Source organism: Phoenix dactylifera, chromosome 14 (genome assembly GCF_009389715.1).
Source record: "Phoenix dactylifera cultivar Barhee BC4 chromosome 14, palm_55x_up_171113_PBpolish2nd_filt_p, whole genome shotgun sequence".
Lineage (NCBI taxonomy): Eukaryota > Viridiplantae > Streptophyta > Magnoliopsida > Arecales > Arecaceae > Phoenix > Phoenix dactylifera.
In genome coordinates, this window is record NC_052405.1 from 2,594,630 (window position 1) to 2,616,035 (window position 21,406).

The 21,406-nt window shown below is 37.2% G+C and overlaps 2 protein-coding genes across 6 annotated transcripts; one reads left to right on the top strand and one right to left on the bottom strand.

Moving 5' to 3' along the window:
- Positions 1–542: 542 nt before the first annotated feature.
- LOC103705647 (ABC transporter B family member 29, chloroplastic) lies at positions 543–12,827 on the top strand. Of its 5 annotated transcripts, XM_008789466.4 has the most exons (11): positions 547–1,435; positions 1,612–1,698; positions 1,794–1,901; positions 2,060–2,326; positions 5,085–5,168; positions 7,883–8,099; positions 8,311–8,396; positions 10,426–10,613; positions 10,808–10,937; positions 12,380–12,599; positions 12,691–12,827. In XM_008789466.4, exons 1-10 carry the CDS (start codon positions 746–748, stop codon positions 12,551–12,553), a joined length of 2,031 nt encoding a protein of 676 aa, XP_008787688.1. In that variant the 5' UTR covers positions 547–745; the 3' UTR covers positions 12,554–12,599; positions 12,691–12,827. The 5 variants fall into 5 exon arrangements, 4 of the variants coding, with proteins under 4 accessions (XP_008787688.1, XP_008787683.1, XP_026660073.1 ...); XR_003385472.2 differs by lacking the exon at positions 12,691–12,827 and having other exon boundaries at positions 543–1,435; positions 10,553–10,613; positions 12,380–12,673; XM_008789461.4 differs by lacking the exon at positions 12,691–12,827 and having other exon boundaries at positions 12,380–12,673.
- On the bottom strand, positions 12,779–21,016 carry LOC103705639 (protein transport protein sec24-like). The gene is made up of 14 exons (XM_008789452.4): positions 20,607–21,016; positions 20,437–20,502; positions 18,870–18,923; positions 18,579–18,751; positions 18,207–18,393; positions 17,885–18,030; positions 17,653–17,807; positions 17,089–17,170; positions 16,870–16,985; positions 16,113–16,208; positions 15,231–15,354; positions 14,050–14,324; positions 13,398–13,612; positions 12,779–13,207 (listed from the first exon to the last, which is right to left on the bottom strand). The coding sequence occupies exons 1-14, from the start codon at positions 20,932–20,934 to the stop codon at positions 12,993–12,995; spliced, it is 2,232 nt and encodes a 743-aa protein (XP_008787674.1). The 5' UTR covers positions 20,935–21,016; the 3' UTR covers positions 12,779–12,992.
- Positions 21,017–21,406: the final 390 nt, after the last annotated feature.

A 21,406-nucleotide genomic window follows, 5' to 3' on the forward strand; every position in this document is an offset into this window, starting at 1 on the left:
AAATAACTTCTTTTAGTCAAATAACCTCCTCGTGGTAATTAATTCTAGCACTAGACTATCCATGTCTAGTTTTTTGCATGAATGACGAGTAACCAATCACAATCCTTTCAAATATCAAAATATAATTGATTATTTAAAAAGAAGATAATATACATCCATTTTATTAGCTCTCATAAGAGTAAATTATCAATAGAAAAAAAGACGAAATATCTTTTATGATGTGACTTTTGCATGCTAGAGTTCTATGTCATCGTGGATTGCCACCATATCATTTATGTCAGAGGTAGATGGCCCTTTTTTATCATCATGATATGTCATATATTATACTAACGGTGTATTATCATATTTCATAATAATATAGTATTTTTTGGTGCAAAAATTGGAGATGGACATGACTATATATATACCGTTCAGAATTATATATATATATATATATATATATATATATATATATATATATATATATATATATATATATATATATATATATAAAGAGGGCTACAACCATCCAAAACTTGGCAATGGCAGCACTCGCCTGTCATCTATTGCTGAGACACAGACGGCCGATCCGAAATCTCGTATATGTGCACGCATCCGTAGAATTATCATCATACGAAGTGCAACGTCGTCGAGAAGGCTGAAAACGCGCGGGATTATAACGGTCCATCATGCACGATTAACCGGTAGCCCTTCCCATAATGGATTAAGGGACCCCGGTCTCGTACCTCTGCTTCTTGAATCGCGAATGCCCGCCATGTTTCTTGCAGCACCTCCTCCATCTCCCCTCCTCTCTTCTTCTTCTTCTTCTTCCCCTCTCCCTCTCGTCAGTCCTCTCTTGACCCGAATCCCTTCCACTTTCCTAGACTTCTCATGCTCCAAAACCCTAATCATGCCACCGCCAAGAAGAGCAAGAACCCATCTCTCCAGATTCGTCTTCCCCAGGAAATCCTCTCTCTTCTCCCCTCTCTTCTCCATCCCAAACCCGCAAGAATCCCATCGCCATGCCTTTCCTTTCACCTCCTCCTCCCCTCTCTTTGAGATCGCCCCCTTCCTCCGATCCGAATGGGAGCCGATCCTCAAGGGCTGGATCTGCAGCGCCGTCTCCGTCTACTGCCTCTCCAGTGCCGTCCCCCGAGTCGGCCGCTTCCCGTCGGTGATAGCCGCCGGGATCGGGTCCAATCGCATGGTGCGGGAGGGCTTGGCGCTGGCGGCGCTGGCCGGTGCTCGATCGGTTACCGGTTATCTCCAGCAGGCTTTTCTGTGGGAGGCGGCGGTGAAATCGGTTTATAAGATTAGGGTTCATGTTTTCGATCGGGTCTTGCAGAGGGATCTGGGGTTCTTCGAGGGGAATGATGGTGTTCCGGCGGGGGATGTAGCTTATAGGATCACGGCGGAGGCATCGGATGTTGCGGACACTGTGTGCGCACTTTTGAATGTAGGCGTCTCAATTCTTTCTTGGATGTACCTCGAATCAATGATCTCTTGGAATTGCTTGTAATCTTGAAAGTTTATGGTCGATGTGATTGTGATGGCAAGTTTCTATCTTTAGATGATTTCTTGTTAAGATATATTCGGTTGGATTTCTTTAACTTGTCGCTGAGTTGGATGCAGACTATCGTACCAAATACCTTGCAAGTGATAGCGATGGCAACTCAGATGGTGGTGGTCAGTCCAGCTCTCTCATTCCTGGCAGCATTGGTGAGTCTGTAATAAATGAAGCTCTCCATTGCTTATTTCAGTTCTGTTTTCCTTTTCTGATTAGGTTAGTTGTTTATTCCATGTTGTAACCTCAGATCATCCCATGTACCTCAGTCATCATAGCCTATCTTGGTCAAAGACTTCGGGAGATATCAAGGAACGCACACTTGAGTGCTGCTAGACTCTCAGCCTACTTAAATGAGGTTTCTTTACTTTCACTGTCTATAAATTCTTGTGAGATTTAAGCAATCATGTCCAAGAAATATCTATCTATCTATCTATCTGTCTATCTATCTATATATATATATATATCAAATATTGTCTTTACACTAAGAAGGTACTTTGTAGTTTCATGTTCCAGGTAGTTCCATCAGTTCTTGCTGTAAAGGCTAACAATGGAGAGTTGAATGAAAGCATGCGATTCCAAATGCTTGCCCAAGATGATCTGGAAAAACTTTTGAGAAAGAGGAAAATGAAGGCTCTGATGCCTCAGATTGTACAAGCATTGTACATAGGAGGATTGCTACTATTTTGTGCTGGTTCACTGATTGTTTTAAGGAATTCATTTGCTGCATCAAGTTTTTTGTCATTTATAATGGCACTGACTCTCCTAATTGAGCCTATTCAGGTATTATTGCTACTTATCTATCATATGTTATTAGTTTATATCGGATAAGCATATAACTGTCCAAATGGGAAAAGAAAAAAATATAAATATTTGATTTTGCATGCCTCTTTTCTCTCTCTAAATATTTTATTGGATAAAGATGTTTTGTTTTTTCATCAGTGGTAACTATTTTCTACTAAATAAACATGGTCTTCAAAGTACTCATTATGGACTGGTTGCTACCAGGATTATAAGATTTCCATCCTCAGTCTCTTTAAAATCCGTCCCCTTTTGCTGATCCTCATAGCCTCTCCTATCTGAAAAATGAGTCTCCAGCAACATCTTATAAGCCAGCATCAGTCCATAACAAAGAAGGGCAGACAGCACCTATGCACTATACAGCATGCCTGTAATACAAACAAAATTAATATCACTATTCTTGCATCGTAACGATGATAGTAACCTAGACATTTATGGCTGTGACAATGCCCACAGGAGTCACGAGTACAAATATGATGATTTATACTCATATATAAAGGATGCATCCATGCAAAATATTGATAAAAGGGCCACCCAAAGGCACATTTTCTTCTCAAGGATTTCTGTCCTGCTAATCCTGCTAGTATTTTACTGTTCTAATGAGAGAATGATACCCGGGACACTCCTAGGAGGCTAGGGTACTGGGTCTCTCAAGAAATGGGATGTACCTATTGTCCTAGTTGGTACCAGCTGAGATCAGCTGATTCCCTAGTTGGGTCACCCTGTACTAGCTGCGATAGCTGGGTCCCATCCATAGAAAGAGAGAGCCCTTGATGGCTCTCTTTTATCCCATTGATTTAGTCACTCAAGGGAGATCCAAGAGGAAAAGAAAGACAAAAAGAGGAAGCAAAGGAATGGTGAGAAGAGAGATGGGGCATACCGGTATCACACCTACCTAAAAGGCTCAAAAAGCCTAGAAAAGAGGCTAAAAAGCTCTTAAAAATTATTAAAATAGACAAAAAATTCTAATCAATTAAAAACTAACAAAATAAGATAGGTTTTTGGGGTGCCCTGGTATGGGTATCTTGATGCTAACCTGTCCTATGTATCAAGATGAGAGCACCTAGATATTGTACTGACTTGAGACCGCACTGAGTCAACTGTCGGTTCTGGGTCTTGAATCCTTGGTTCATGTAACTCTTTGCTCGTGAATAATAAAATTCCTTGGAAGTGAAGCACCATAATTTTATAAGAAGCTTTTTTTGCTAAGGATGTAACTTGACAAGATGCATTCATGCATATATGGATACTCGTGTAGTTGCTTGGTGAAAATCAAGTGAAATTAGTGATTGGTTATGCACCTAGACATTCTAACACTATCTCATCATGAAAATGTAATGTTCACTTTAGCCAAAAAAAAAAAATTGTAATGTTCTTATTAGAGGTTAACTAAATTCTAGAAAAAAAGACAGATATGGTTGCACAACCTCAAATATTTTGGATTGTCAATAACATAACTCTCAACAAAAAAAATGAGCTCATGAGGTGTATATATCTAATGTTTCTTTTGTTTTAACTATCGTTATATTTTCTTTTATTTGATCAGTGAAATCTTTTTTCCGCATTGAATGGCAGCTAGCATCCAACTATATGATGAGTCATTTACTATATGGTTTTACTGTTTTAGCAGAATTACATGCAATCCAAGGCTCTTTGTGTCTGCCTGTCCAATATACATGGAGGTGCAAATGGGTCGGGTAGGACCGGATCATGAGTGATCCCGATCCAATTCGGTTCCTTGTTCGGGTCCTAACATTGGACCCAAAATCAACCTAATAGACGATCGGATCGGGTCTATGGCTAAAATTTCTGACCCAACGGATCATTCGGGTTGGGTCTGGTCCATGTATAATATGGTCCCAACCCAAAAAGTTCGGGTCTGGGTCGGGTCCGGTTTGGGTTCGGGTCAGGTCTGGGTCGACCCTTATATGAGGAACTATGAGAACTGAATCCAATCCAAGTTCTACTATGACAAGCTTTGCTTGTTCTTAATAGACCGAACTAACTATAGGATTTGTTCTGCATTGTCTTGGACAGTCTCACCTATTTGGGCCTATTTAAATTCTAGCCCATGCACTGCCAAGACCCAGCCCATCGACTTTGTTGGGCTCTTAGCCTTAACAGCGTTGCCCAGCATTTTAAAAATACTTCTTCATGTCATTATTATATTATGGTGTGATTCATGCTTTCTTAAATGTAAGTGATTAACACTTGTTATTTGGCATATGATAGTGGGGCTTATTGGACATCAATTTAGAGGAGAATTGTTCTTGCCAACTTTAGCAATTACTTTGTGCAGTTTTATCATAAGATATATGCTAACGGTATATCCAGGTTCAGGTTCGGGTCGGGTTGTAGAGTAAACGATCCAAAATTGACCCAAAAAATAATGGGTCGAGTCGGAATTCAGTAAACCCAGACCTGACCCAGAAAATGGAACGAGTCCAATTTTAAAACACCGACATGGTCCCACGGTCCTTCAAAATGGGTCGGATTGGATCTAAGCAGGTCAAGTCGGGTCACGGGTCAACCTGACCCATTTGCAACCTTAAATGTACATGTGCGGGCGTGTACATGTACATCCATGCATGTGTTCTCCTGGACATATATACATGTGTAATTAAATATTTTAGTCATCAAGAGGAGCCATGTTAATGAGTTACTAATGGTTTTTTCCAACTGTGTATCTGTTTTCTAGTGTCATATTTTAGCACTAAATTTGAAGTCATGAAACTTATAGGATGTGGGAAAAGCTTACACTGAACTGAAGCAAGGAGAGCCAGCAATAGAACGCTTGTTTGATCTAACAAGGTTCAAATCTAAGGTACTTATTTCCATCCAGCACCAATAATTGCTTTTTGTATTTTATTGTTCCTATTTATTGTCATTTAGTCTTCCTTTTCTATTTCTATAGATGGAGTTTAGTATACTAGTGAAATTTCAGAAGTTGCATCAAAAAGAACAAGTTTAGGGCTCTTTCAGATGATACGACAACATGTGACAAGACCTAAGGATGACAAGGAAGGCTTGATTTTATGCTGAGGAATCCATTAAAGGAGGAGTGTCCTGAAAATAGAAGATCTACAACAAATTTGTGATAAAGAGTTTGGGGAGCTCATATTTGCAGAGCAAGTGACCTCCTGTAGAACAAACTAGTTTATGGGGCCATGTTTTAACAAGTGGTATAAGCTTAGTATTTTTTCTTTTACTTGGACCCTTACTGTTGCATTTATGTTCCATGGTTGCATTAAATTTTTGTGGGTTCCATTGCTGTGATACCTTGAATGGTCATGAAGAAGCAACATATCTCCTACATATTCTAGTTTATGTTATATTTGCTGCTTATTATTTCCTTTACATTTCGATTTATGTGTGAAGCCTATAAGTTGTGACCATTTTTATGCATATAGAGGTTACCCTTATTGGTTAGTGCTCCCCATAGCAAGGAGACCGATTCTCATGTTGCAGCAAGTGAATGAGGCTGTTGGACCTAAATGAGCCTTTGAGCAAGTGACCTCCAGTAGAACAAACTAGTTTATGGGGCCATGTTTTTACAAGTGGTATAAGCTTAGTATTTTTTCTTTTACTTGGACCCTTATTGTTGCATTTATGTTCCATGGTTGCATTAAATTTTTGTGGGTTCCATTGCTGTGATACCTTGAATGGTCATGAAGAAGCAACATATCTCCTACATATTCTAGTTTATGTTATATTTGCTGCTTATTATTTCCTTTACATTTCGATATTTGTGTGAAGCCTGTAAGTTGTGACCATTTTTATGCATATAGAGGTTACCCTTATTGGTTAGTGCTCCCCATAGCAAGGAGACCGATTCTCATGTTGCAGCAAGTGAATGAGGCTGTTGGACCTAAATGAGCCTTTGAGCATTATCGCACATCACAAACCTTGTTCATGTACAGCTACATTTGTTCAAAAAAAGAGAGAAGGGTAAAACAAAATTTTACAGGATATAGAGACTCAATATTGTTCGGAAAAGGACAATTGGTCCCTGGATTTCTAAATTGAGATGCCCTCTACCATTGGTGTGGGTGCCACCAAAAGAATCTCTTGGATAGTTTCTTGCTACACTTAGTATTTTGAAAAAGCTATAGCCACTATAAGCTATTTTGATCAAAAGGTGGCGTACTTTGGGCTTGCACTTTGTTCCCCCCTAGCATGAGATGTTCTAGACGTTTAGATTTTTTATACTTTTGTGTTCTCAAAATTGTTGTTCTAGTGATTTCATGAGATAACAAAATATGAGAAAATATGAGTATGTTTAATTGCCCACAGCAAATATATAATACACTTCGTTGAATTGCACAAACCATAACATAAATGCAAGGAATAATGAATAATAGATCCCAGTGCTTAGTATTGAAATCTCGCAATATTGGTGCAAGACCTTGGTGCAAGCAATGACAGCTTCTTGGAAAACCACCATTTTTTGCTAAAAAATGTCTAAATTTAGAGGTTGTGACATTAGGCATGCTTACCCAACAAAACGGAAGCTCTAATATAATTTCCCAAGCATCTTGAAGGTGCTGAAAGCTTTCTATGTCATTATAATTCTTCATGAATTTCAGTCAATGCCCACTTAGGAAAGGTATGCTCTATGTTGGTTTTGATGTGATTGTAGAACATTGGTCTGTCTAGTTTGAGTCTGGAAAATGCCAAAATGCTCTTTTAAACAAGGATCTTGCTAGTAGCATCAACACTCTCTTAGCATACTCAGTGCTACTGCAACTTTGAGTTGCTAATATTGTCAAGTAACATGCTTCAAAATAATTGCAAATGGGAGTTGGAAGATCTCTGTCTCTGCAACCTGTTCTATTCTGAGGTATTATACGCAAGAAATCTTATTGTTTCTCAACGATTATGCCAAGACAGTACATGTTGTAACTGCAGAAAGCCACATCCTGAACCTAGATGCCCAACACAATAGTATGTTTTTTCCGTATGCATTGAGATCACCTCCTGCCATTAAATAATTTCAAGTGATTTACGAAGAGAACATTGTTTTGCAGGTTCACCTTACTATGACAAGCAAACTTTTCCTCTGTATTATAAGCTAGATCTTTCTTCAGACATGTCTGCCACAAACAGGCATAAATTTGTCACACCATTTTTGGATAAGATCTCATCTTTCTTACTTAAATTCTTTTTTCGTTTTGAGGGGAAGAAGATCTCATCCATTCAAAATCTATTATCTTATATTGGCAGCCATAGAGCAACAGCTTGATGCCAGGATATATTTTTACTTATTTCATGGATCAGAAGAGTATTTTTTGTGCACTTAGTGATTTACTTGGCTAATGCTTCAGTTAAATTTGAGTTCAGGGAGAAGTTCCTGATGACAAACCTTATATTCCACTTTCTAGCTAGAGGGGTTGCACTCCAATGTTTAAATCATCTCTAAACAATTTATTTGGTTGAGTTCCATCTGCTAGTCTTTCTATAAGTATGGAAAAAGTTGGCTTAAGATGTTTTCTGCTATAAAGCTTATGTACGTATGCTGATTGCTTTCCTTCAATGTAGGTGATTGAGAAACCAGATGCAGTTGATTTAGACTCAATTACTGGCGACATAAAATTTTGTGGTGTTACATTCCGATATGCAGACAACATGCCTCCTGTTTTAAATGGGTTAAATCTACATATAAAACCAGGGGAAAGGGTTGCTCTTGTTGGGCCTTCTGGAGGAGGAAAAACAACTCTTACCAAACTGCTTCTTCGCCTATATGATCCTCATTGTGGTGATTGATCTATATACTTCGTCTTTTATGGTCATTGGCGAAACTGCTCAGTTTTTGTAGTATTCATTTTGAATTACCTAGTGCCCAAGAGATATTTTCCATGTTAGCTTGATAATTAGGACTTAGAGACTAATGCTTTTAATTTGTCGTTGGTCTAATAATATACCTTTCTGTTTGATGGGCGTATCTTCTTGTTGCTTCTATCTTGTAGGATGTATACTTGTGGACAATCATGATATTCAGGATATCCGACTAAAAAGTTTAAGAGAGCACATAGTTCTGGTTTCACAGGATATTGTAAGTCCAAAGATTTGAGTTCTTCTTCTCCTTAGATATCTGCTTATAGATGGGTTACAACTTTGTTAGATGTATCTTTCACAAGGATACGCTAGCACATCTTACTAGGGCAAATTACACAAGTACCTGTAGTTATGTAAGATGAGAGCAAAATGTCATGGTCTATTGGTGAACTTAATGAAAAGCAAATTTCCAGCATCATCTTGTCAGAAGTATGAAACTTCAGGTATCAGGTATCTTCTCCCCCCCCCCTCTCGCCATACATACATACATCTATATATATATATATATATATATATATATATATATATATATATATATATGTATATCTTCTCCCCCTCTCTCTCCATACATACATACATACATATTATATATTTTATATATTTTATATATTTTATATATTTTTATATACAATGTTTTAAAACACTATATATGTGTGTGGGGGGGGGGGGGGGGGAGTGTGTGGGCTAAGTACCATGCAAACAACAATAATGATAATAATATTTATTTTGATAATAATTACAATGTTAATAACACTAACAACTAACAACTAGTGACTAAGTATTTAATATTAATGGCAATAGTTACAACAATAGCTATAACATCATTGAAAGCCAATGCAACCTAACTAGTGGTTCACACTTGCTCTATCCACAGAGGGCCACAGAAGAGTGGGTCACATGTGTGCCCTCATAATGCTAAATGGGCCATTTATGCAGCTGTAAAATGCTAATTAACTCCATACATGGCCAACATAGTACTAAATGGTCTACCTTTTTTACCTATATGCAGTATGACTGCATATAGTAATTGTAAATAGGCAATGCAATGCGATCAAGGGATTCCATATGCAGCCTGAAAAAAGCAGCCCAGTGCACAAGGCTTCCACCACTATATCTTAAAAGTTAAAACATTGTATACTTGTTATGCTCCTATCGAGAGGGATAGAGTATTTACTCCTCTTTGGTCTAAAATCAATAATAAGACATTTAAATTGAAGATCTACTCATTGATCATGATCTATATGAGTAAAAATACTTAGAACCAAATATCAAATATTTTGGCGATCTCTAACCTATGCCTTATGTGGGCACAAAGATGAACAATTTCTATGGTGCTATTTCTACTAAAATACATGATAAAATATTGAAAGTCCATCTTATTGATAATGATCTACACATGTTAAAATATATGTAAATTGAAAATTAATATATTTTAACATTTAGATCATAGAAAAACATGGTTTCGGATCATTTTAATTATTGATTTTTGGATGCACTTACATGCATAAGTCAGAGACTACTCAAACGTGTGGTTTTTTGTTTCTAGGCATTTTTAGTAGTATAAAGTGTGATCAATAGTGTGAATCTTTGATTTAGATATCGTATTATTGGTTTTAGACTTGAGGAGTAAATACCCTCTCCTCTTGAGAGGAGCAAAGTCCATCGCTCTCTTTCTCTCTCTCTGTGTGTGAACTAACCGGATGTGTGGCTTTAGGCCTGCATGGTTGTAGCCCATCAGTCATGCAATATTCGTTATCACCAATATCAGAAATGTTTATGGATGGTGAATACTGAAGTGGATGGGTATGTCTAGAATAACCAACTTGTCTTGTCTTTGAATAGTTCAGCTACCGAGATGCTTTGGCTTCTCGGCTAAAAATACTGGATAATGTGTAAAAAATGGTTGAGAGTTCACGGTATGATGGTAAAATGCATGTAAAGCTGAATACTATGTATATAGGTAGATAACTTTCTCATTTTAATCTCTGGCAATGGCAGAAATTGTTCTATAACATTATCTCAGCAAATATATCTTTTTTTTTTCGTTGCTTGAAAATGTATTTATTTCTGTCCAGTGTTTGTGACAATTGTGTGGTTCAGTCATATCTTTCACATTTTGTTTCTTTTATACATAAATAATTTGTGACAATTGTGTTTAAAGTGATATCTTTCACATACTTTATTTCATGACTATTGCACTCTGTTGCTGTTGACGTCTCCTGTGTTAACCTTCTGTTAGAGTATAGATGCTGTTTTCAGGAACAGTGGCTGAAAATATTGGCTATAGAGATTTGATTGGAAAAGTGAACATGGAACAAGTTGAAAATGCTGCGAGAATTTCTAATGCTGATGAATTCATTGCCACACTTTCAGATGGCTATGAAACAAACATTGGGCAAAGGGGCTCTCTTCTTAGTGGAGGACAGAAACAGAGGTGAAAGTTATTTTTTCAAAGTCTTTATATCCCTTTTGCTAATTTGATAGAGTAGTTAAGACTTTTGCTGGAACAGCTTCTAAAATGCCTTTATTATAGAGAAATGTTATTAGTTGAATGAGCAAAACTTGCACACTTTGTTTAGAATGTTTTGCAAACATGTTATGTTGATCATCTTTTTCCTTTAAACACAGGCTAGCTATTGCAAGAGCACTGTATAGGAAGTCCTCAGTACTAATTTTGGATGAAGCAACTTCTGCTTTGGATAGCAGGTCCGAGCTGTTGGTCAGACAAGCACTGGAGCGTATGATGGCTAACCATACTGTGAGTTTTGTAAACTATCTGTAACCAATCTTTTATCTCTTTACCTTTTGTTATCCTTATGTCTTGTGTGCTTTTTGACTCTAATTGATTGGGCATTTCATAAAACAGAAACCCACTGAGCCACATGCTCTAAAGAAGATCTTCTTAAACAGAAAATTAAATGTTCCTTTTAGTGGATATGCTCCCCATCGCATATAGAAGTTATCATGATGTAGAATAGCGGTGAAGATGTTAATGAAGTACACTGGTTTGTCATCAACCTTAATGTTGTAACTTTGCATTACACTAAAAACATGAAATATAAGTCATTCTGATATATAACATTGGTTAGGATGTTAACAAAGTATACTGGATAAATCGATAGCCATCAACTTTGAAGTTGAAACTTCACATTTTCCTAATGATCAAAGCTTCTTTATATTGAATTTGCTGAGCTTTTTTTGTTTCCTGACTGGTGGATCAGTAGACTGGTTTAGGCAGATTGACACCACCCCACCAATAATAATAATAATAATAATAAATTAATTAATTAATGAGTAAGATCTTTAGAAACCTTTTCGTAGGCCTAGATTTGTTTAATCTGGTTTCATGTCGAGCTCGAGCTTGTCCACGAGGCAAGAAGATTCCATCTACGAAGTGCTGGTTTGTTTAGTTTCTAAAGTCAAAAATGGTGCGTCGGTTAAAATGGGGACTTCCAGAACATGTTTGCTCTTTTGTAGGTGAAACGTAACTTTATCCATCTGAAACATTGAGAACTGCTGAACTGAACATTGTCCTCATGACATGCCCTAGTGATATGTTTAACATAGTCTATCTATATGTATGTACAATCATCTTGGTTCTTATATTTTGATGTTTCATATTGCCATTTGACATATTTTTATGTCATTCTACTATCAAATCGAGACAGGTGTTTTTCATTTTTTTATTCATATTATGGTCCTAAATCAGGTTAACCTTGTGTCTCAGTAGTGGTTTCTTAATTTATTTTGAGATGATACAATTACCTTTCCTTCATACTAATAATTTAGACCATCATTCAATCGCAATATCATAAATAATACTATTGAAATTTACTGAAGAGCTAATCATGCACAGTTTCTATTTTCAGAAAGAATGTTGAGCCCAATATGGAATGAACGTTGTGATGAATTTTTAATAGTTATTTCTTGAAAAAACACTTGCAAACTTCTTCTTTGGTCAGAGTAGCCTTCTTCTTTGGTTGTTCTGAGGGTGAAACATTATTCTACTAAATGCTTCTTGTGTAGATGGCTTGCTTGCGTCCTTAACAATCTTAGTTGAAAATTCCTGCGAACCAGTCACGAGAATTAACCCCCAAGTTACATTATTTATATCCCTTTCTCATTCTCATCATGTATGACATGTAATGTCCAGTGGGGTTCCATTCTAGAGTGTTTTGGCTAATGGGATGAAAGTTTCAGGTTCTCATAATTGCCCATCGACTGGATACGATTTTAATGGCAGATAGAGTTCTTCTCCTAGATAAAGGCAAGTTAGAGGAGGTGTCAAAGCCCTCTCTTCTTGCTCAAGATGGTCCGTGGGCCTCGCTTGCATTGAACAGTCATCGTGTAACCCATGAGAGCGATGAAGCATGAGGGTTAACGTTCAAATTTTATGCACCACATGACTGGTGGAGATACGGTAATTTGGACATTTGCCGATGTAAAAAAACCTGTTGATCTCGTCATATTTAAAAAACCTGACACTTTTGACAAGTGATCTCCTCTTGCAGAATAAGCTAGCTTTATATTCTTTTAATCAAGCTGCTTGTGGTCAATGTGGCGGACATACCAAAACACCCTACACAGTCTCAACGCATGTAAAAAGACCTTTCGAACTTCCATTGATTGGGCCTTTTTTTTTTTTTTTGTCTTAATCAATCTACCTTTTAAACATGACTGGACCTGTTCGTAACATATTGAGTATGTCAAGTTAAGCTCTGTGCATAGCTATCTTTTCTGGCTGTTAGATCTTCTGATTTCTATTAGAAAACCAGAAGATTGATTCCACAGTAATTTCTATTTCATCCGGCAGTTATCGTTTGAGGTACTCAGCTACATCTCTCGAGACTTCTTCAAGGAAGGCGACAAAGCCCGTGATACTGGGAAATCCAGTGCCATCGACATCCTGCTCCTCAATAAGATAGCTCTCAAATGCTGTTGTATCATCATGCTGTCCATGGATAAATGTCAGTTTGGGTGTGATGCTTCTCTCTTGCTTTAGTCTATTGATTGTATTGCGCAGAAGGCCTACAAAAGTAACATTCATCCCGACAGAGTTAGCAAATGACTTGATTGCATTGCTAGAAATACTACATCTACTTAGTTCTTATGCTGTCCAGCAATAAGTAGTGACTAATTCTAGATTCTAACGGTGATGATTGGGTTATAATTAGAGGTTAAAGCAAGGTTAAAGCAAAGTTAAAAGATAACATCTTACAATCATGCGGCGGTGGGTAGGGAAGTGATGCATCAGCTGTGGGTGAATAATATACTATAAGATTTGTGAAGGCATCGAGGAAGAATATTGGGCTTCCACTAGTTATCAAAGCAGCGCGACTCAGTGAGTGACGTGGGTATGCTTGTTTATCCGGGGTGGCGAATGACATCAAAACTGGATATATAGCACGCTGAAGGGACGGGGGCTCCAGTGCACTGCACAACAAATATAGCATGAGTACAAATGTTGTGGATGGTCAACAAGAAATAAAAAATAAAAGAATGTAAAATGGCATGGCAACAAATTATTAAGACCTCTACACATGTACTTAGATTCTGTTCACATCATATCTGTACTATTTATTGATCCTTGAATACCCAGGGTTTGTCAGTATTTCTCAGTACACAGCATCAAAGCAAAGTGCAAAATGGCTCAATGTGCCTGCTTGATGCTGTTAGCATATAGTCCAAGCAGTAAGTTGAAAAACTAGAATCCCTGATTGCAACAAACATTTTTTTTGTACTGCGTTAATTTGGTGTATTAATTTTAACAACCAGATCTCATCGTCTTCAGAAAATCCACCCCGATAAAAGTGGCCCGCTATAACATTTCAAAGTTGGTATTATTTCAAGGCGTGAAAAAATATAGATACCTGTAAAGGCATTGCAAATATATCCGATAATCTGGATGAACACCCTCTTCATGAAAGCGGAGAAGAGGACTTCTTAGCAACGCAAATACAAGCCGGGGTAAGGGCTGCAATTGTGGGCATTGCGAGAAGCCAACATCCACATGGGCAATTGAACTTGCATTTTCGTATTGAACAAGTTTATGTGCGTCATTATATTGAGCTGTGAGAATGACTAGCCAATCACGGACCAACAATCTGCTTTCCCTCACACCTTGCTCCAAGGAAGCTAACATTACCTGGAAGCACCAAGTGGTGAAGCAATAAGAATCATAACAGTTAAAACTTGCTCCAACTATTTGCAGAATCTTTTTTGACAGTAACAGGTTAAAATCAAATAAAAGAACCATCCTTCGAAGCACATAATTTACTATTATATATAATGAATAGAGATCTCAGAGAAATTCAACAAAATGATGCATTCTTCATTCAATACAATATAATTGGAAGATAACAAGAAATATCCACAAACAGCAAACAGTTAAACAAGCACCAAGAGCCGAATTCTCCATTGAAACGAAAGCAGAACAGATTCTGCAAAATTATAGATTTGCGGTTGATGACTAATCAGAAACCTGTAACTGCTTATATCTAGGAAGGGTGGCAAAAAGTATAAACCTGACCAAACAGTCATCTTGCTGAAGCAGTTCAGTATGTTTGCAATGCAAATGAAAGTATGCCCTTATATGACACAATCTAAAAATCATAAATATAGCCGACATTATATATTGCATGCACATGGCGTTTCAGCTTAAAGAATATTTCTTGACATATCAAGGGAGCAACTAGCTAACCCAATATATCACTCATCAAGTACATAAAACCATAATATCCTTGGAACCTCGATAAAACCAAATCCCCTCTCTGCCCACAATGGCATTTAAAAAAAATGGATGGAAGAAGTCAAGATACCTACTGTTTGACTTGAAACTGCCAGTTTTTTATTTTATTTTAACTCTGATTACATCATTGTAACAGAGTGATGATAGCTAAATAACTACATTATCAACATCACATCAAAGTTTAGTAAACCAAAATATAAAGAAAAAAAAATCATTGGTCTATTTCAGACATATCTGCATCACACAGTGACAAGGACTATCATATTGTTTTAGCCATTTCAAAAGAATATGGTGACAGAATACCTTGTGAACAAGGATAGACAAAACAACTTCAGAATCAACACTATCATGAAGGTCATTAATATCTCTTGCTGTGCTGTACTGCAGTGTTCGAATCCTCAATCGTCTCTTGAGGGAATGCCTGAATCTGCAGAAAAGTCCATAATTCCAAGATAAACCAGAATAGGAGCTGCAGTAGCATTTTCTTGACAACAATAACAAGTGACATAATATATGAAATCAATTCAATACATTGTAGCACAAAAGAATGAAAATAAAAAGCACACAATACGCATGCAGGGCTCGTATTGAAGGGCTTATATATAGACAATAGACTCAATAATTTACAATCCATGTACAACTTCATATAAAGAATGCAAGTATAAATAAGCTGATATGTCACTATACATGTATGTGAAATGATGTATTACACAATAGGCCTAATACATTTTGTCTAACAAGGATAAGCAATCAACACAGGTCTCCAAGTCCATACTAAGAGGGAGAAATACTACTTTTCATTACTCATATTAAACATATAATACTCGAATTGTCATGTATGTAAACTTTGAATATTTTCTTCTGATAATAATTCTCCATAGGTGATGTCCCTCTCTCTATATCATGATTGCTATATATTTTCTGTCTGACAAGATTTCACTCTTAAATCTTCCAATGCCTGCACTTGATCGAAAGATAGTTTTTTTTCCCAACTTTTAAGTCTCTTTAAATCTTATCGATCTCTTTTTGACATTAGTATCACTGCACTCAGCAATCATGTTAGTCAATCAGTTCATAACACTCTTCTAACATCTCAACTAATGGTACAAATATGAAACTATCAAAAATAAATTATTCAATGCAAAACACTACTCTTAAATTGTAAGAAATTTAATTTAACTATACCTAGTAGCAGAATTCAAGTCAGCATTTGATGTCTCCTCACAAGGCACCACAATTGTATATTTAAATGCAATCTGTATAACAGGAGGGTCTGTATGCCTGTAAACGAACAGTCAGATCAACTGCGTTCAGATACCAAAAAAAGCAATTCACTCTGCAAAAAAGAAAGTAATACTAAATTTCATACTCAGCCGACCCCAAGGTAGCAGAGTGTAAAAACAAAAAGACTCCATCGCAAATCTGGAGCCTAAGGAAACAAGTTATCAGAATAAAGACTGAAAAATTGAGCAATTAGGGAGGCAGCCTTGAAAAAGTTTAGAATGTACAATTAAGATATTGTTCAAAAAGTTTTTTTATTCCTTTTATTCTCATTCTTTTCCCCTTAATCCGTTGCCTTGTCCTCATCCTTGTCTTTTACACCTTTCCTCTGCTTCCTTAATAGAGAGGTTGTAGCAGTTGCGGCTTCCAGACAAAGAACAACAAACGGGAAAAGAAACTTGTGCAACATGCTAGAGCACCCCAACACTACTTAAAATGAAGTCACTCATTCAGTTCAGCATGTTCCTCAAGAAAATTGAGATTTGAAACCAACTATAAGCCCTCCTTTCTAGCATCTAAAATCTGCATCTTTCTGCCTTAAATGTTCTTGCACTAATATATCCAACAAAAGAAAGCATAAACCCACTTCTTCAACAATATATACTGCTAATGACACCTTTGCAAAAGTTTGCTAAGGGTCAGAAGACTAACAAGTACTAACCTGGAAAAACCATCATGGTTTGCAAACTCAAAGTCATAAGCATATGTAGCAAATGAATCACAGCAAATAATGTGTTGAACATTCTCATATTGAGGATCTGGGAAAAAATGACCATGCTGCCAAAAGTAGGGGGAAAAAAACATTAACAGCATGATAACCTTAAATATTTTCACATTAAACAGAATCCAGATGTTTAAAACAATAAGATAGATTGCATACAGCATGACCAGGTTTGAACTCAGAAGATGTTCTTAATCGCAGTACACAGCCAAATGCATATGGACGACTTAACATACGGTACCTGTAAGAGGTGTTAGCTAAGAATTAGATCCCCAATTATGCAGAAAACACAAGAAGTAACAATTAACTGAACTATGAATAAGTCAACAAGCATGTGAAACTTAAGACTAAGCTGTATGGAAATTAGCACTTTGGATACCAGTACCAAACACATGCAAAGACACTTTAAAGTTTAAAGTCTTCCAGGAATGATTACTGCTAAATAAATGGATCACTACCTTATGACTTAAGAAATACGTGTAGGGATTATGTTACACTATCTTTTCTATTAAATACACTATGAACTTTAAAGTCTTCCAGGAATGATTACTGCTAAATAAATGGATCACTACCCTATGACTTAAGAAATACGTGTAGGGATTATGTTACACTATCTTTTCTATTAAATACACTATGAACAACTATTAGTTAAAGAGTTTTAGAATAGAAAACAAAGGGAGTCAAATTTCTACAACTCATCTGTTGATTACATTATGAACTTACATATCCTGAGGAAGTGTTGAATCATCTGTATTTGCATACAAAAACAAAGATCCTCCACTCTCGATACTCAAAAACTTAAGGGAAGCCAAATCTGTATATTCATTGGTCACAGCAAACATGTCCACACAAACACCTGCTTGAACAGCAGCAGCAGCCTGTGATACATCAGTAAGGATTTACAAATTCAAATTGCAGTTCCTGCAGTTATTTACCATACTTCTAATTGACTTACTAGATCTTTATAGAATGGCGTCTGTTCAGGAAGTAATGCAAGGTCCGCATCCTCTCCTTTGCTAGCATACTGCTCCCCATACCTTCTTGTGTCCAACAGCCCTGCTCCATAATCAGGAGGGCCAGACAGAAAAGCAAACACCCTAGCTGCCATCAATTTCAACAATATAAACAATATACTAAATACACCGTCCCACAAATAGATGGCAAAAAAAGGTATAAAACACACAACAACAATATAAAAAAAAACACTTGTGCTTAACAAATTATTACTATACAAAATCAACATAAAATAGTCATATATGATTTGGACTTTACCATACCCAGTGCAAATGTATTTCCATATTCTGAACTCAGGTAACTTATAAGAGCTTCCATTGCTGCACCAAAGCCCCGGCCACCTAGCAATACACCATCTAACCCTTGCCCTGCAGCTGTGGTTCTTTCCCAGGAAGTTGTAGGTTTCAGAGTCTCAAGGGCTGCAGCGATGCGATCCTTACAATTTTCCACCTGTTTCCATATCATTGAATCTCAAGAATTAAAGCAACAAAAGCTGTCCTAGTACAACGGCCTAAAAACATTTTGAATAGAAGAATAATCTGAATTTTAAAGATTCAATAAATAGCTGGAGCATATCCAGAGTCCCTTATAATCTCAATTCAAGATGCTCAATTTGACAATACTCAGTCACGTACAGGAGCCAAAAACGAAAGCAGTGGCATCACATCTTCAAGGTTAACTGGTAATCCACCATCTGAGTCAGGAGGGATAAAAACATTCTTAACAACTGGTATAGCGCCTTGAACATCATACAACCCTATCTTGTGACTGAATGTGACAAGCCCAAATAATGACCCTGGACTAAGAGCTGCATATGTAATATCAACAAATCAGTAAAAATGTAACAAACAGATTGAAATGTAGATAGGTTATATCAGTTGATCATCCCATTGAAGCTACAAAATTACAAAGTTTTTGGCCCTCACCTTCAAGAGCTGCTAGAAGTGCACTCTTGATAAGTTCTAAGAACTCTTCTGAAGCTGCAATAAAATTCAAAGATATTGAGAGAATCCGCAACCCTAAGCACATAATTAATTAGCACAAGGAAGTCATGATGGTGACTACTTAGCAAGTGTGTGGAATGAGTGAATAACTGATCTCAATAGAGAGAAATGACGATGATATAGCATAATGTTACGCAATAAAGTCTTGATATTTCAAATTTGCTACTTGATGATCGTTGAGAAAACACACACACACACATGATAATACCATCAAGGAATTTGCAATATTCTCAATTGACATGCACAAAAATTTCTACTGAACAACAAAAATCATATGGGAGTTCATCTTACTTTTAAATCAGTTATGCTTCACTGAGCAATATTGCCAATTTTTTCTTGATTTCCCAAATGGACAAACTGAAATACCCTCTGATTCTTAAGAAGATTTGTAATTTAAGAGATATTTTGAATAGGTTATAGCAAAGATAGCTTTTTATAATGTTGTTATACTTGGTTCTCTCCATACCTGAGCAATCATATGGAGGAATAAACAAGCAACGATGTGTTACTAAATAAGTGAATCATATAAGGACCATCAACTTTGTTAAACAGGTTCGATTGCTTGAACTGGTCTTTGAGTTGGAACAGATTTAAAGATACTAATGGGGCAAACTGGCAAAATCTGGAAGGACCATGTTGGATGACAGAGTGATCCAGCGCTTGTCTGGATAATTCTTTTGCTGCATTTTATCAAAAATTTGCAAGTCTGGCAAAAAAAGATTGTACAGAGACCTCTTGAAAGGTCTGGTGATGAAGAACAGGCAGCATAATCTCTTGCGCTCAAGAACCTAAAAGAGAAGCGGCATAGTAAGCGTGGGGTTTCAGGTACCTATAAATATGGTGAATGGATTACACAAGTTTAGGACAACAGGATCCTCATGAAGCTTACAAAAAACAGTAGCAGTAATATTAAGGGAGACCAAGGTAGCTTTCCCCGAAGGTCAACATGAACTACTATGTGGCACATGCAAAGGAGGTTATTTCTAGTCACTAAGTGAGAAAGAAAGGTGGTTACATTCTTAAAAATGAATTTGAGAAAGCTGGTGGTCATATCAGCTGGCTTTTTTTTGTTTTATTGCACGCTAAGTTTTTTTTTTTTTTTTGTTAGTCAAAGATGGTAAGCAGAATGAGATTACTGTTTCTAGGTGTCTGTAAGCTCAAGATTTCTAAGGATTTTATTTTAATTGACAGGTTACAAATTTATAAACCATCTCGCCCTTTCTCGATTCCTCTTCATGTTCTTGGTAGATATTATTTCGTAGATGCCTCTTATATACAGTCAATAATCCTAGACCAGGCCCTTAAAGGGGATGCTCCCTTCCCATGTTGTAGCTCCTTTTTTATCAACAATCAAGAAAACTGTTGAAATCTCGCCAGGCTTCATCCATTTCTCGAAGAAATTAAGCATAATTATGGAAGGAAACCCTATAAGACTTCACAGATTCAACAAATTATACAAAAGGAAACACGGTCAAGGATCAGATCTTACATGACAAGTCCACAGCCGCAACATAGACTGGACGCGCCTGCAACGCATCACTCGCAGATCCCTCAACTACAGCAAAAGATATATAGATTCCCTTCTATCAGATCGATCAAATTACTCACTAAACTTTACTGATCAAACCCTAGAAATTCTAGAGACGACGGATTTTTCACCTGGGATCTCGAGATCGATGAAGGAAGAGCGCATCTCCGCGCAGGCCTGGGGCTGGGAGTAGCGGTCGATGGCCTCGGAGGTGAGGCCGTTGAGGGAGCCGCAGAGGGCGCAGCTCCACGACCAGTGGTCGAGCTCGCAGTGGCTGTTGAAGTAGCCCCAGCAATTCTCGCAGCGGGGGAGGAGGTGGCCGTCCGATCCGTACGCCGCCGGGTTCCCGTGCTCGTCCACCGCCGCGAACGGCGTCACGGTGAGCGCCCAAGGTATCCCGCACGACTCCTGGGCCTCCGCATCGACGGGGAAGCGGGAGAGGCACGCTCGAACCGCCATCGGCGAGACCTTCGGAAGCTTCGAATGGGGAGAAAGATGAACGAATTGGAGATTTGTCGGGGCATTTATCGGAATAGAAATTGGATACCTTGAATATTTATCGGAATAGAAATTGGAGACCTTGATATTTTCACTCCAATTTCGTTTCCCATTTAATGGATCGGTTATTTTGGCATGTAACACCTTTCATTATCATGTATTTGTGAGAAACCCTTCGTTTTGTTTATTACTGAATCTTGAATTAAGATACCCTGTCTCGTGATTTTGCAGAAAGAGTTCAGATTAGTTTTTTCAGAAAAATACATATTTAAAGATTCCTAAACAATTGTACCACTACATTTAAGTATGAAATAAATAATGCACATTTACTAAATAATATAATATTTATTAAATAACCAATATATGTGATACATATTTATCTAAAAAGAAAGTTGTCCACAAAACCTTAAATATGTATCATCATGTGAACTAA

Coding starts and splice junctions, on each gene's coding strand:
- LOC103705647 (XM_008789466.4), top strand. CDS start 746: ATGCCCGCCATGTTTCTTGCAGCACCTCCTCCATCTCCCCTCCTCTCT. Junction 1,699..1,793: donor TCTCATTCCTGGCAGCATTG/GTGAGTCTGTAA, acceptor TTGTAACCTCAG/ATCATCCCATGTACCTCAGT. Junction 5,169..7,882: donor TAACAAGGTTCAAATCTAAG/GTACTTATTTCC, acceptor CCTTCAATGTAG/GTGATTGAGAAACCAGATGC.
- LOC103705639 (XM_008789452.4), bottom strand. CDS start 20,934: ATGGCGGTTCGAGCGTGCCTCTCCCGCTTCCCCGTCGATGCGGAGGCC. Junction 18,924..20,436: donor TGCGGCTGTGGACTTGTCAT/GTAAGATCTGAT, acceptor ATTTTATTGCAG/CTTCAGAAGAGTTCTTAGAA. Junction 14,325..15,230: donor TGTCTATCCTTGTTCACAAG/GTATTCTGTCAC, acceptor TGGTGCTTCCAG/GTAATGTTAGCTTCCTTGGA.